Source organism: Equus quagga, chromosome 8, assembly GCF_021613505.1.
Source record: "Equus quagga isolate Etosha38 chromosome 8, UCLA_HA_Equagga_1.0, whole genome shotgun sequence".
Taxonomy (NCBI): Eukaryota; Metazoa; Chordata; class Mammalia; order Perissodactyla; family Equidae; genus Equus; species Equus quagga.
In genome coordinates, this window is record NC_060274.1 from 53,501,450 (window position 1) to 53,518,711 (window position 17,262).

Below are 17,262 nucleotides of genomic sequence, written 5' to 3' on the forward strand. Positions count from 1 at the left end.
AATTTACCATACCTGCAGTAATAAAACGTAATCCAGTGCTTTATGTTCTTTAGAATTTTCTTTCTCCTAGATTTTCTTTCTCTTTAGTTGCATTTCTTTAAGTGTTCTGGAAGAGGTGTGTGCCCCACATGCATATGTGTGGATATGCATTATTGCCTATGATTTTATTCTGCTATTAACAGGTTAAAAGACAAAAACTGTTGTAACTTACCATGGTGTTGTAAGTCTGAACAGTGAGTCAGTGGGTCTCCATTTCTTATATCTTGTCGTCTTGTGCGTCTAAAATAATTACATTTAAAAGGTGTTATTGTATCTCTATTGTCTCTTGGGAATTTGTCATAAGAATTAAAAAGAAGCAAAAATCAAAGACTTCAAGAGCTTATAGAAAGGAATGCATCTGCATTTGACTAAAAGATTTTTTAAAATCAGCTCAGTATACCTCCAAGACGATCAAAATGGGAACCAGTAGACAAATGTACTAACAATGCATTAAAAGTCTTTTAAAGTATTGATAACAGAAAATTCATGTTTTTTTGCTATTGGATGTCAATGAATAAGAATCTAACATCCAGAAACTCTAAAATTCTTAACATCTTAAATTCTGAGGAAAAAGCACAAAATTAACCCATTTCTTCAATAAATAGAATTAAACTTTTTTCCCTCATCACTGATAAAGGATTAAGCTTGAAAATTAAAATCCACATGAATGTTCTCTTTCTCTTAATACTTATATATAATCCCGTAAGTAGATTTTTTTTTTTTTAAATTTAAAAGTATTAAGACAGGAATCTAGTTTTTAAGTTCGTTTTTAGTTTTGGATCATATTAGTTGCAGTACATTCTGGGCATCCTCTCTCTATATTTTGCTAACGGTTAACAGGGAAGGAGAGGTTGGTTCTAGCCATTGTGGTGCAAAAAAATGTGTAGTTTGAGAAAGAGGCTAAAAATGGAGATTGACTATATGTAATAGACTGGAAAAGATTGAAGACACTTGCCCAACTGTTTTTTGCATCTATTTTAATGGATATTGTCTTGCTGCAAAGTTAGTTACCATCCCTGAAAAGAGCTCTTATAAAGGCCATTGAGAATTGCATATATGGAATTTGTTACTGTATTCATGAATTTAGAAGTCCAAAGTATTTATAGACTTCTATTTGTAGATTTGGTAAGACCATCAAACAGATGTTGCACATTTCAAAATTTAGCCAACAAGGGAACTTGTGAAACACGAACCACAAAGCATTTGGGAAGGCATTTTTCTTTCATTTAAACTTTTGAAAAATGCCATCACAAAGGATATCTAAATTATAAGGCCTCTAAACATCCTTTTCAAGACACATGAAACTGGATTAAGTAAAATCTGTAAGGCATAACAAAAATGTGTTAATGATAATTCCTTCAATCTTGGATTGTAGGTATGCAATAAATGCATTTCAAATATATAATCATATACAGGTTTTTAACTTATTATAGATGTATTATGATTTATTTTTATCTTCTTTTTTATTAAGAAAACCTTAAAATTCAAATGTATTATTACTAAATTAGACAATGTTGTACACTTTCACATGGAAAGCAAATATTTCTTTTTAGTTCAAACATGAATTCTACATTTTTTGAGTAACATTAAAAGCTCCCTAGAGCTAAATGAATTTAAGAATCATAAAATTTTAATCTTAAATAATTTAATTTTCTTGCAGTAAAGCTGCATATTGCCATTTATTAAACTATCCATGTTTTCTTTAATCAATAACACATTACCTCTACCTAAAGTTTTTATCTTAGATTTAAGTTGCCAACAAAATCAATAGGTATATAAAAGTAATACAAACATGTTATCTCAATTCTAAGTGTTGAAGGCTTAAGAAAATTGTCAATATTTATTAAATGTTATGAGCTAATGCTACATTTACATTTAACAGTATTATTAACAAGAGACCAAGTTTTAGTCCATCTGGACTGATTATATGATAGGTTTAAGTTGCAGATGATTTAACACAGTAGTCAATGTTATCTAAATTGTGTAATCAAAAGATTTAAGTAAAAATTCATGTTATTTCTTTCCTCTGTTTCCCAAACATTTAAAATAATCCAAATGTTGTAGAACACGCTTCACTAGCAAAGGAAAAAAACCCATGTTCACAGCTTCTTTGAAAATATTAGCTGTAATGAAAAATAAAAAGTATATTTTATGGCTCATAAAATGCAGTGGCTTAATAATGCTGATTTCTATTTTATTTTTCAATAGGTTGATGTGCATACCTTTAATCTTTAGGTTTATGTTAGCAAGATATTGTACATTACTTTCATCTATCATTGCTCATTTCCTAAACATTGGTAAATATCCACAGAGAAAGGTAGCCATAAGAGAGTAGTAGACAATATGTTGAGATGACTATTTTGTCAAATGAAGAAAGTGTTTTTACTTTTTAAAGCAAAAGTAAACGAAGTTTGTGTACAACTTTTAGGATATGTCTAAGAGTTCCCTGAAGTATAACCGCCCCTCCTGAAGATAATACTGTGTTCAATGATTCAATGTCCATGTCTACTGCTTTCAATCTCCCAGACAGTCACTTAGTTATGTCTTTTCTAAACATATTGTTTTAGATAACTTTTCAGATATATCTTAGCAACTTTTATTCAAGCATATCCAAAAAAATACTTTTAAATGCTATCAAGAGTATACTTAAAATAGTTGTATAACACATATACAGATTAATAGATATTTTATTATATGGTTTTATATTTCAAGTTCAAAAACTGTAAATGTGAGATGATACTATGATAATATAGTGGTATTAAAATTTTGGGGTAAAATAGATATATTTCGATGCTAGTTAATCAAAATTATATATATCACACACAAAGATGTGATATCTTCAAAACTAGAAAAAACTCTTCTTGACTTTTTATAATTGGGTTCCTGCGGACTCTCAAAGACTCTAAAGGTAAATAAATTCATTTCTCTGAGAATTTTCCATTCACCCAGAGATACAAATTGCCTCATTAAATTTTAAAACCAGGCTAGAATGTTGGATAGAAAAAGAAGAGCATTTTCTGGTCAAAAGAGCATTTTTGTACAAAGGCTCAAGGCCCAGGCCAGATCCTCATCATGACTTTCTCCAAGGCTTTGGCTTTCAGTTTCCATTTGTGTAAAATGAAGGTAAAAACTTTATAATTCCCAAGAGTAAACATTCAAGGATATTATTGTGATGTTTTGGATCTACCTCACTAATTTGTTAAAACCATTTGTTCCACTACATTTAGTACCAAACTATCCTGTTATACATTTTTCTGATTGGTTTGACTATTTAAGGGAAAAAAATGAAACAAAACCTCCTGAAACCTCTTTTTATTCATCAGAAAAAGGTGATGAACTTACACAAAGAAAGCTGTTCCAAAAAATGGAATCAGGTAAGATAAATAGAAAATATTTGTATTTATTTCCAATACATCTCCTACCTCTTCGCGGTAGGAAAGTAGCGAGAGCATGAGGAGCCATCCCAGGCGCAGTAAGGGTCTCTGGCGAGGCAGCACTCGGCACAGGCCTTCCCATAAACATCACAGCGGTGCAGAGGGAGCTGGGCCACCCCTGCAGTGGAGCCAATGTAGAGTTGTTGCTGTGGAAAGAGCTTACTGTTAGGACCCAAACTATCTTGTTTTCAAATCTCTTTTCTTAAAAAATGTTTATTTATACATAACTTATCAAAAATAAATTTGTATTTATAAGTTTAATATAATACTATTATTGGTAGTTTCTTCAAAGGCCTGGCAGATAATGTGACCATTTAAAATAGAGCAAGATCAAAATCTTAATATTTGACTGAAACAGGTGTATTTTATAATAAGGATAAAACCAAGGGAAAATAAAGGAAGACAGTAATAGTTATGTCAATTATACTTCAATAAAAATAACCTTTTAAAAGAATACAGTAAGACACTGAGCATTATAACGTTCAACCTTTCAGTTTTTGCTTTTAGATAGCTTGCTCTTTTTCCTTCTACTGTTTATCATTTTGATTGATCAGATTATCTACATTGCCATGTAGGGAGGGATCTTTTGGTTATGACTTGTGGGCACCCTATTACATTGCCTGGGATAGAGTTGTCTCCTAAAAGAAGGAAACGGGAAGTTTTGGTGCCTGCATGTGTAAGAAGTTTTGCTCAGTACTGTCTTGTCCTTGCACTACCTCCAAGAAGATTACTTTAAATAAAACTACTAAATTACTTTTCCTTCAAAAGATCATCAAAGAAGGGAATCAAGTACACACTGACTGGTGCAGTAGACTTGAACAAAAAGCTCCAGTGTTGTGGAGAAAGTATGTATCGGGCTTTGAGGTACCTGGATTCCAGGTCTTGCCCTACATTAACTCTCTGTGTGATCTTGAGCCATTCACGTAATTTTTCTAAGACTTCCTTCTCCATAAAATGAGCATGTTTAACTAAATCTTTAAAGTACGAATTCAGATACAATGAACTACAATGCCATTATCATCAATGAATTTGGAGTTACTGAATGAGGCAGAATATGGAAAAAAAAACAAAACCTTTGTAACAACAACTAATTCAGGATTTAAGTACAATTTAAAAAACGCCTTTAACAAAGTTGAGCGAATGTAGCATATCAGCTGCAAATTTATGTAAACACAAAATGAAATACAAATAAAACTATTTTGCGATTTCTCCACATTCTACCGTAATTGGTGTCACTGCTCCCTTTTCTTGTATGTACTAAAGGATTATTCAATCCTTTATAGTAAGCCTTAAATAAAACTTGTGTAAATACTGAAACGTCTAATAGTACACATGGAAAAGACCTCCAAAGTGTATTTTAATTTCTCCATATAAGTGAAATTTCTCCATATAAATATTTAGACAATTATATTTTCCTATAAGTGAAAAATAAGTTACAGAAAAGCCAGCTTCTGAACCATGGTCTGTTCTTTTAATATTACAAAGTACCTGACAATCAGCAATGGATATAATTAAAATTGTGTTTCCAAAAGACTTTCAAAGATGGAATACACATATAAATAAACAGATAAGTTGAATGAAGACTGATGTATCAATTAGAAACTAAGAAATTACTAAGTTATAAGGAGTACTTATATAGAAAACAATTCCGTGCTTAAAGCTAACCAACTTACATATATCTTAACACAGGAAGGGATGTAAGGCCAAAGAAGTAATACAATAAAAGTGAAGCCATTGTGGAAGCAGTTATACTGACAAATATTGCCTATTCCATTCTCTTAAATGAAGAATATTTACAATACATAATACTCTACATAGCATATAGAATACAGTATGTAGTACAGATACTCAACTTTTTACTATATTCATCTTTTATCATGTTGAAAAATGCTACATACCACAGCAAATTAAGAAATGATAGTTAAAGTGCCTGGGAGGAAAAGATGAATATTGTTAAGATTTTGGTTGAGAGAAAGTCAGATTGATTTGTACCTCTCTTAAAGCATCTACAGAAGCAGTATGTGATAACGGTCAACTATGATTTGAAAAATATTAACAAAGAACTTAACTAATGGAAGGAACTTCTTTTTCTCCCTCTTATCCTTTATTTCTCTCTTCCAAAGGCATGTTTTTAAAAAAATAAGTTTAGATTGTATTGAAGGCGAGCAATTTCAATGTGATGGAAAATGAAGCAAACACATTTAAACAACAATTATATTAGCTAAAATGGGGTACCAATATCCAGAAGCATCATTGTTATTGGTGAATATGGGCATGCCTATCCACAATTGTGGTCATAACTACAAATTTAAAAAGCTACTGATTAAATTGGTCATACCTAATCAAAAGATCTTCATGTTTGGCCAATAAGTTAAAAAGCATGAAGAAAATGTATACTTATAGATTTCTAAGAATATAACATTTGAGTAGCAAAGGAGTTGTTATTATCTAAATAACGGTAGCTAGATCTGTCATATCCTTTTAGGAGAAAATCACAATAATACATGGGAAGACTAGAAAACCAAAAATATGATAACTGAAATTATTGTAATGATAAAGTGTGATGAAATGCCAAAATTCAAATACAATTCAATGTCAAGTTTTTATTTTATAATTATTCTGCAGTATTATTAATGATTTGCAGAACGAATTATGCTAGCTAAATGAAATCTAAGGGATGCTTGCAGACATCATTGAGCATAATCCAGTCACTAACAAGTAACCTGATGTGCTTTTTCTGCCCAATTTAACATCACCACAGGCTTTCTCACTATCTTCCTTAACAAGTCGCAGGTCATAAGCAGGAGATGAGTCCATTTATCCAGAAAATTAGTTGTAACACTGCTTGTCCCTCTTGAAACTATTGCCTCATTTTTAAAATGTCCATGAGCATGAATGAAATTGAGTCTCTTCTGGAAGAAATCAAACTTCTAGCAATGGAAAATGAACGCTGGGGACACTTTCTTCTATCATGGTATTGTAAATTGATAAACACTTTTTGTTTGTTTTTTGGTAAAAAGTTTTGCATTTAATAGGTAATTCTCAAGGTTGCTTTAAGAACTTTTAAAAATGGGGCCAGCCTGGTGGCATAGTGGTTAAGTTCACACACTCTGCTTTGGTGGCCCAGCGTTCTCAGGTTTAGAGCCTTGGCATGGACCTACACACTGCTCATCAAGCTATGCTGTGGTGCCATCCCATATACAAAATGCAGGAAGATGGGCACAGATAGCTCAGGGCTAATCTTCCACAGCAAAAAGAGGAAGATCAGCAATGGATGTTAGCTCAGGGCCAATGTTCCTCACAAAAAAAATAAAATTTTTAAAAAGAAAGGAAGGTTTTACAAAACTAGATGTAATATAATTAAGATTGGCAATGAAGCTTACTAGAGAATAAATACTTTAAGAAATCATTACGAGTGTTGGCCCAGTGGTGCAGCGGTTAAGTTCACGTGCTCTGCTTTGGTGGCTGCAGGTTCGCAGGTTCAGATCCTGGGCAAGAACCTACACACTGCTCATTAGCTCATGCTATGGCAGCATCTCACATATAAAATAGATGAAGATTGGCACAGATGTTAGCTTGGCAACAATCTCCCTCAAGCAAAAAAGGAAGGTTGGCAATGGATGTTAGCTCAGGGACAATCTTCTTCACCAAAAAAAAAAATTAAAATGAAAAATAATGGGGCTAGACCCATAGCTGAGTGGTTAAGTTTGCACACTCTGCTTCAGCAGCCCAGGGTTAGCCAGTTGGGATCCTGGGAGCAGAACTACCCACTGCTCATCAAGCCATGCTGTGGCAGCATCCCATATAGAACCAGAATGACCTACAACTAGATATACAACTATGTACTGGGGCTTTGAGGAGGGGGGGGGACTTTTTTAAAAAATCATTACAAGAAAGAATATCCCAGTCTAGCTTCCATCCTGGAAATCCCCAGATTTCCTTGCCAACATTTGACAATTTTTAAATTACAGGTACAGGTGAACACATACTCATGAAGTGTAAGTTAACAGTATCACGTCAATAATATCTGCACTGAGTTTCTCTAAATATCTTGGAGGTTTTCAATCTCTTTTGATACGTATGTGTGGAAAGAACATATGCTGAGTTTTATTGGCACAGTATTTTAGTGTCTTGAACAAGGGATAATATATGGTCAGCGATGAAACGTAAACAATTCAGGAATAGATTAGCCAAATGATTCTCACAGTTAACAATTTTGGATATAACTTTTCATGGCAGCGAGTGAGGTCTCCCTACTCCATTCTGGCTTTTCCTCCTAAGCTATTTAATACTTAATTTCAACTCAGTATCCAAGCCTCTTTTTTTGTAGTTACCATTGATATACTGGATAGAATGTCTATAACATTTATAGGGAAAAGGTAATTTATTACAAGTTAAAACTATATTTATTTTGTACATATCATTTAGGATTTGGAAGTCATTTGTGTTTCTTAAGTGTCTTGCCAAAACACTCATTCAATGTGAATGGAAAGACTATTAATATGCTGACCTTAACCCTTGAATTCATGAAGTTTAATAACATCATTTGGCAGTGATCGTTTTGCTGGTTTCCTTTTATATTGAGCCAAATAAATGTTTTCTCTAGCACACAATACTACTGAAAAAGTAAAATTAACTTTTTAACTCAGGATCCTCCAAACACATATAGTAAAGTGCATAATTTTATTAGCCTATAAAATGTGTTTTGTTTAGATATGCAAACTAAATTGAATTATAAACTTATTTATATTCTGAAATATCCATCAATGTTATTTTCAAAGGATAGATGAAAAAAATCATTGAGTAAATTATATTACAAAGACCAATAAAAGAAATGCTATACATGAAATTTGCGAGAAATAATGATCTAAGAAATGTATTTATAGGATATATATGAAATTGCTTAAAAATATGGGAGCAATGAAATTTATCTTTATTTCATTCTACTAGCTTTTTATACGAATACTTTTTCTTTTCTCCTGTTTTTTTGAACAATTATTAATAAATTTGTAAAATTTGCTGGATCAAATTTTTTTTCAAAAAAATTTCCAAAAATTATTTGGAACACAAAATTAGCAAGATAGTGACTGATTGTAATACATAATGATAGTACCTGCTTAGTGGAAAGCTCCATTGCTGAAATAGTAGTTGGTTCCTAAAGAAGAAAAAGAAAATGTGAACTGTTTGGTCAATCAGAAAAGTCAGTTATTAATTAATTAACATGGGGCACTAACATAAGTTTTCAGAGAGATAACTTTAGTACCCACAAGAAGCAAGATAACTGGGAAATAAAACACATGAAGGAAATTCCATAGATAAGTGTTAAATGCGTGGAGCAGACAATAAGGGTTTATTAATGTCCTCCAGCCAAAGACCATCAGGAACATACCAGTAGTTGACCAAGTTGGGTTTATTGCTCATCGCAATAATTGAGACCATGGGACTGCTCAGTAAGAGACTGTGGGAAAGGACTTCTATGTTTTGGGCTTGTGTTAAGTGATTTTAAGAAGGGTTCAAGGAAGTCGGGCTTTTCTCTGCATTGGATGCTGTCAAAAAAACAAAGGTAATTTTATTATGAGGTGTCTGCATAAGTCTTATTTAGAAGGAGGGAAGAACAGTGAGGCTAAGAGCAGTGATTTGTAAAGAGGTAGCAATCACTCGTACAGGCGGGAAGGGGGATATTTGTTCATTTTTGTGGTTTTCGTAACGTTTATGTTCTTGTCTGTGTTCACACTTGATTAACAGAATGGTCTTGCTTCATCATAATCTCAGAGTGGCCCCTTCTGCTGTTGGTGTTCTGTGAAAATTTTTATGTTCAACTGAAGAACACCGTGGCCTAGCTGACAGCGCCAAGCCAGCTCCTAATGACATCAATAAGGAGCTGGAACTGATAGTATTAGCCAGTTTCCAGCTATCAAGGACTGTGAAAGCTCAGTGGGATGAAATCACTTTATTATTATTAAGATGACTGCTTAATGTGTAAAGGCCTACACTTTAGGTCTTTGCCAGAATATAATCTCTTCAATTTCTATCAACAGGCTAATCTAGAGAAGTAATAACTAGGGAAGTAATAATCACCAATACACTTCATTAAGCGTTCTACCGAAGCCTATCATGAACAGATGTAGCCTGCATAAATAAGTACTGTTCTTTGATGAACTTAGACCACCAAAAGGCTATTCACCTGAACACATTAGCCTATATTGTCTTAGATTCATTTTCATTGAACTATGCTCCATTATATCTTTCATCAGTGACAAACACAATGCTAAGAAGGAGATTGCTTGGCGGTTTCAGAGGTGGCTGATGAGAAAGAGGCTCACGTGGGAAGAATAATCTTAAAAGGCCTCACTGTGTAGGTGACTAAAGCTGAGCCTGAAGAAAGCGTAGAGTTGGATTCTGAGGCCAAACTGCACAGATTCAACTAGTAACTCAAACCAGAGCAGAAGTGTGATATTAGACAAGGTATGTAATCTCTTGGTAATTCAATTTTCTCATCTCAAAAATAAGCATGATGGTACCTTCCTCATAGGACTGTTGAGAAGATTAAATGAGTTAATAAATGTAAAGCACTTTACAAATGTGCTTGGCACATAGTGTTTATTCAAATCTCTCCTCTCTCATTCTCTCTCATCACACACACACACACACACACACACACACAGCTCCGTATCCTTTTCTTGCTTTAGTTTTTCTCTTTAGTGCTTATCACCATCTGGAAATACATATGTATGTATTACATTTATGTGTATATATATGATACATAAATATATATATGGCATTTATCTTGTGTCTTGTGAGATTCCCCCATACCCTGAAACAGAGTCTGAGGTAAGCTCTTATCTGCAAGATAAGGAGCAGGAGCGAGGAACTAAGGATTGAGAGGAAGGAGGAAAAATCAATAAAAAGATGTGCCATGGAAGTCACCACTGAGAGAAAATCTGAGGATAGTAGACAATAGATCTCAAAATTGCCCACTGATTTTTGCACAAAGAATTTATTCATTCCATTAGTCCCACACTCAGTTGTGACTCTTACTTGCCCTTTTACTTGCTATCAGAGAAGTCCTGGGGCAGAAAGTGACAGACACACAGTGGGAATTAGAAGTGAGACTGATCAGATGTGAGGAGGGGTAGCAGAGGCGTCTCATATGTCTTCTTAATTGTTTTTCTCCACACCTCACCCCCCCCCCCCCAACTAATTCAGGACAGGGATTTGGGCCTGTTTCATTGACTGCCACGTCCCTAGCACCTGGGATTGTCCCTGGTATTTACAAGTTCTCAATAAATATTTGTTAAATAAATGAATGAGTGAAAGAAGTCTCTTCCAATTTTCCCCTTTCTCTCCTATCTCTCACTCTCCCTGTTATCGTCTGTTCTTTCCACTGAATTTGTATATTAGATAAAGGCAGCCATCTTTTAAAAAAGTCTTTCTTTATTCCTTCAAGCTTAGCAAGAATTTCCCCCAAAATAATCTAAATATTCTATACTCACTATCTTTACTTGTTCATGTCCCATTCAGTGCCATTCATCCCTCAGCCCACTGAATCTAGCCCTTACAATAGAGAGGTAGCCTACAATTCTCAGAAGCAGAAATCACCAATGAACTGTGTTGCTGAATGGACACTTTCAGTCTATATTATTATTACTGGACTTTTTTGTTTCATATGGCACTATTGATCACTCATTTCTTCTCAACTGCTTCCTGTATTAAATTTAATTATGCTTTGGAACTCTTTATTGACTATTTATTCTTAGCCTTTTTCCAAGTCTTCTCAACCTCCAGCCATTCCTCACATGTTTGCCTTCCCTGGCTGACTCCCTTTCTCTCTCTTTTGGATGCTACATTCTTTGCCTGGTGAGCTTGTCCACTCTTGTGGTTTTAATTACCCCGGTGTGCTGCAGAATTGCAAATTTCCTCATCAAACTCTAGTATCTAATCTGAGGATGGAATTTTCTTAACAAATTTAAGACAACCTGCCTGAGACACAAATGAAATAAATGGGTTAGGATGTGAATTCATTTAACAGAATAATTTAGAGATTTCCCATAGTTTCCCATTTTCATAGCTTGAATTAATAATATTAAAATAATTTTCTATAAGAATTATCAGTCATAAAGACAACTATAGTGAAAGGAATATCTACCAATATTCTCCATGCAGAGATATGATCTTTAGAATTTAATAGCATCATATCACAAAAATCAAGGAGACAATTCATCCCAGATTTTCAGCTTAAAAAGACAAAAGCTGACTATTTTATTTAGGTTTGCACAATACTGGAATCAGTGAACCCAAATAGAATTTAGAGGAGTTAGGAAAATTTCCCACAGCAACTTCTTCCATTGCAACAGCTTCACATGAGAAATGGTTCTGTGGTTAGGTAAGCAGCTATCTTCATGCAGACTTCCATGAGATAAATTTTAAAGCAAAGGTGCAAGGAAAGTGCTTCTTAGAGAATTAACAGCTAGTGTAACTGAAGTGAAAGTTAGCTCTGTCTCAGTTCTTTTAAAAACTTAAGTGAAACTATATAAAAGAGAAGCTGATTAATATTCATACATTTCATGTTCATTGAAAATATGAAAAATTAAGTATCTATCAGGTGGATGAAAATGAATTATTTCATACATAACTTGTAAAACAAGACAACTCCAATACAAACCAAACTCTGTTGTGCCATATTATGATTTCAACATTCTTAAATTAAGATCCTAGGATCTCTTAGTTAAAAGAACCTTATTTATTTTCCAAACCAGGAAATTAATAACAGTTTGGAATAGAATATGCTACTTGCTCCTGCAGTTGAATTTTAATAGACAATATATTAAGATGACATCCATTTAAATAAGCTATATTTTTTTCTGAGAAATAGCCGGTGGTGCATATGACTTCCATTTAAAATAGATGTAGCTTCATAAGCATTTTTTCAAGAAACTGGTTTCAATTGCAAATTTAATTGGTGTTTGAGTAAAAACGAAATTAAAAACTTAGCATCCTTTCAAGATTTTCTATGACTCTAATTTACCATATTTTTTTCAGATATTTCAATCTAGTCCTTATTAAACTTTTGCACTTGCACAGCTTTTCAACCTGCTGATCCCAGGAGACTCTCACATAGCTCCCTGGATGCTAAGCACGTGGACGCTCCTTTAGAACTAGTTAATAGACTAGGTTTTGGAAAGCATCAGTTATGTTTTACATTTGAATGAAAATTAAACTCTTCCATTTGTTTGCTCAGCCGTTCATGGAATATTGCATAAATTGGATTTAAAATGCATGTGTAATCGACATAACTGCCTTGCAATCCTTTGCAGTCTGTAGGACTATAAACAAAACCCTTTGTACTAAATGCACTGCAACTTGATCTAACTCGTCACTATCTCAAAAGTAAACCCTCTTTGACTGGACTGGAAAGAAAATCCCACATTGAGTAAAGTAAAAATCAGCATATGTGTGGCTTTTGTACCTTTTGAATATTTTTTAACAAAATATAGATGTGGCATTTTCAAGCATTTTAAAATAGATTTTCATTTGTATAACTAGTGAACAATAGGTACCATCTACTAGTAACTAATCTGCAATTTTAAAAAAGCCTTAAAAATTTATGAAATGAAGAAGTTGAGGCTGAACTGACTTTGACCATCTTGTTCAGAATCACATAGTAAATATGATTCAAATGCAGATTTGTGATTACAAGTAATATTTGGAATTGTTTGTGTCTTAGTACTTTAATACCATTTTGAATATATAGTTGCAATTCAAAGTCATTTCTAGAGTCCTATACCAATGCCAATTTTATTTCACTTCCTATTACCTATTAAAATTTTATTCTAAAATGAAAAGTTTTATTATCGAGGAATATTTTTTCTATTCTCTGATTGGGATTTGATTTTACCCAGAATAAAAGTATCTTGGAGTAACCGAAACCACTGGAATGTTCTGTGATTAGCCAACATGTTTTCCTAAAACCAACCTCAAGATGGCAATGGATATAGTACTGGCTTTAATTCAGGATTTTATATGAGGTTTGGTTATTCAGTCTAGCAAGGACACATAATGAACATGGTCTCCTGGAGATGATATTATGGTAAAATTAACTGGTTGGTTGACATTCAATGTCTTTCTTTTTAAAATCTAGAGTATCAGATGCTACCATGACCCTAAATCTGTCCCTTGCCTATTTACCTTGTCAAACTAGCATAATGCTCAGGTTAACCTTTTTTAATTTTATTTTATGTTAAATAGAATGATTTGCAAGGCTCTAAGAGAAATCTAAAACTGTAACATGTCTCTGCTTGTTTCACTGTACATAGCGATTGCTTTAATGTGTTATTTTTTTTTCCTCCCACTGCAAAATTAAACAAAGTTTGACAGTGAAATATTCCAATTGCTAGACCACAATACATGTACGAACTTTGCCTGAAAGAATAGAATGTTGAAAGTAAATATTTCTCTAAACTCTGCCCAAATATGTTTTGTCTACTTGAGTGCCAAAGGAATAATAATGGCAATAATGCTCAGAAGAGAATATGAAAGAGAACTGGGACATTTATTTATGGAAAGAGATGTGTCCCAGGTTGCAAAAAGTCTTTTTACAAAATTGTAAACTGATAAACTATCATTTCCATGCTAACACAATTTTACTTATTTGCACTTAATAGTTAGAGACGGATAACGAATTTTTCTCATGATATCTTAAAAATCACCAAAATGTCATTCACTTGCTTTCGTAAGTGTAATTCAGTGTGTATTTCTCTGGAAACTGTAAAATACTTACAAACTCGAATAGATATTAAATATTTGTGCTTGCAAGATTGTTAGCTCCCAACATCTCAAGATTTTTTTTAAAGTTATTTAATAGATCAGATTTAATTAATATCTTTTTAAACTAAAATTTCTATTAACGTACTAAAGAACATAGCTAAAATGTGAAATGTAAATTAAAAATTCCTGAGATGTGGGGAACGAATATTAGCAAGAATAGGGTATTACTGCAAAACTATGTATGTTCTGATTCATAAAATCGCAGACAATAATTAAATGATAGAAAAGAAAGAGCCTTATTTTTAAAATGGAATGATAGGACTTGATATAATTCTACAAGATAAAACTTAATTGTACTAGTAGATAATAAATTAAGTCCTCGAGACTATGAGAGATACCACGTAAGAGTCTGTAAGCTGCATAAGGTCAGGGACCATGTTTACAGCGTTCATCTCTGAATCACCAGCATTGTGCCAGGACCATGGTACGTAGAATACATGTTTGTTTACAGTTGAATTAGTAAATCAAACTCGGTTTAATAATATACAACAAATGAAGGGAAATATGTAAATGAATCATGATAAATATAAAAATAAGAGATTCTGGAAATAATTAAGAAATTCTTAAGTTGACTTAATATTTTAGTATCTCCTCTAACTCCATTTGCAGCAGTGGTGGCAATACAAATTTCCAAAGATATAGAATTGGTAATTTTTTTTCTGTTATAGAATAATATGGGATGTAATCATCAGGCTAACTTGCTGCTGTTCCCAGTTTATCTTCCTCATACTCTGGCACCTCACTTTAAGCATGGTCTCCCTAAGGAAGGCCTTAAACTATTTAATTTCTCATATTTCATCTTTTCATCAATATCGACTCCTTCATTCATTTAATAAATGTTGGTTGAAAACATGTTTTAGGCTCTGGATACATAACAATGAACATAAGACAGCAATTTATTTATCTACCACTCAGTGTCCATAATTTGTTTGCTAAATCTGCATGGATTCTATATTGCTAACACAATGCCTTTGGATAATCATATTTTTGAATTTGTAGGCTAAACTATCAATATGTAAATACTGAAATGAGACAGTGAACGATAGAGATTAGCCATCACTGTACAGCAGACATAAATAAAATAAGGCCAAAGTACCTGATTTAAAAACTCTTGATAGAATTCTGCTGATATTACTATGTTGAAGACTTAAACCAAGGGTTAGAAGCAAAGGCTGCTGGAAGTGTGGCTTGTTTTCAGTATAGCTGAACGGAAACAATAAAATTACATTATCAATAAAATGTTGAACACAGTACCTAGCACTGTCCTCGATGCTTTACATATAGTGCCTCTAATTCTTCCAGCCTCTTTGGGAAGTAGACATTATTCTCACTGTTTCACTGATGGGGAAGCGCAGTGGTATCTATTACTGAAAAGCTTAAACTATTTCCACTGGAGCGTTATTTAGTTGCCATTACAAGATGTCTATGTCATGATTTACCAGTAGTCTTTTTCAATGCAAATCATAATTTTAATTGAATGAATATATATTAGGAACTTCCAATACTGTATTTCATTTTCTCTTCAAAATATTTATTCAGCTGAAAACTTCAATCCAGCTGCTTCACTGTAGAGATGAAGCATCTGAGACACCTGGAGACTAAATGAGATAATTTTAAGTTGTGGGACTAGATCCAAAGTTTTCTTATTTTCTATCCACAAAATTCTTCTGATTCCAGTTTATTTTGCAGTTATAAATATCTCATATGTTTGCCTTATTCTTTTATGAAAAATTGAAATAAACTTTTTTTTTCACCTTTATTTATTTTTTGGGGCGGGAAGATTAGCCCTGAGCTAACATCTGCTGCCAATCCTCTGTTTGCTGAGGAAGACTGGCCCTGAGCTAACATCCATGCCCATCTTCCTCTACTTTATATGTGGGACGCCTGCCACAGCATGGCTTGCCAAGAGGTGCCATGTCCACACCTGGGATCCGAACCAGTGAACCCGGGGCTGCCAAAGTGGAAAGTGTGAACTTAACCACTGCGCACTGGGCCGGCCCTCTGAAATAAACCTTTTATAAGCATCTGCTTCTGTCTCATATCTCATAAATAATTCATATTAAGGTATGCTTCAATTCAAACTCTTCGTATTAGCTGGCTTTCTAAAAGGAACAACAGATATTGTGGTATATGCTGTATTACTTCTATTCTTCCCACCTCACCTCAACCCATATCCTGCTGCCTCTACTCCTAATCCTATATAAATTTACCTGGGCCATCCGTGTCCATGTTCAGGACAAAGGGTCAAATATCTGCTTATTTCTTAAGTGTATAGACTAGAAATCCTTAACAAATGTGCCACCAGTGATACAAAAACCTCAAACCATTTTGCTAACAAATGATTTCTGTGAGAAAATATGATAAAACAATTCATAAATAAGCTAAAAAAAGATTGAAATGTCTTCATTCCTCTGGAAGCCACCTATCATCCTAGTTATACCACAAAGTGTGAAAGAGAAGATTTTGGGGGTGAGAGGTGCATAGAGTTTGTCCATGGAGATATCTTACATAAATCATATAAGATGTAAATCATATATTTTATCATTGAGAAAACAAAATATGAGCCAAAAATATATTTCTTTGCATTTTTAGATTTAACTAGCACTGAAAGTTTCCAGGTTTATTTTGACTACTGTCTGGTTTTCTATTTGACAAGCTAATTAGAAGGGTATGCTAGACTACTTGTCCATACCAATTTCAGTGTGCAGCTGTCCTGGGGGAAAGGCATACGAGTGAACTTGTTGACACTTGAAATTAAGCAGCACTCACCCGAAAAACTGTCATTTCTTCCAGCAGAACTTCTTCTAAATCATGCCAAGTCTCCTTAGGAATTGAAACTACTTTAAGAACGGTCCCAACATCTTTGAAAGAAAGTGGAGAAGACCACAATTTAAATAGATCTAAACAGAGTTTAGCGTTAATGAATGGAAACAGTATTCGACTAAAAAGAACATTTTGACCTCAG

General features: G+C 33.5%; 1 protein-coding gene across 2 annotated transcripts in view; it reads right to left on the reverse strand.

Moving 5' to 3' along the window:
* Positions 1-17,262, reverse strand: part of SEMA3A (semaphorin 3A) — a 450,150-nt gene that overhangs the window by 17,786 nt on the left and 415,102 nt on the right. For both annotated transcript variants that reach the window (XM_046669012.1, XM_046669013.1), the window contains 4 exons: positions 17,067-17,158; positions 8,587-8,628; positions 3,462-3,619; positions 212-279 (listed from right to left, as the gene is read on the reverse strand). In XM_046669012.1, coding sequence (XP_046524968.1) covers positions 212-279; positions 3,462-3,619; positions 8,587-8,628; positions 17,067-17,158 — 360 coding nt within the window. The remainder of the gene's footprint in view (positions 1-211; positions 280-3,461; positions 3,620-8,586; positions 8,629-17,066; positions 17,159-17,262) is intronic.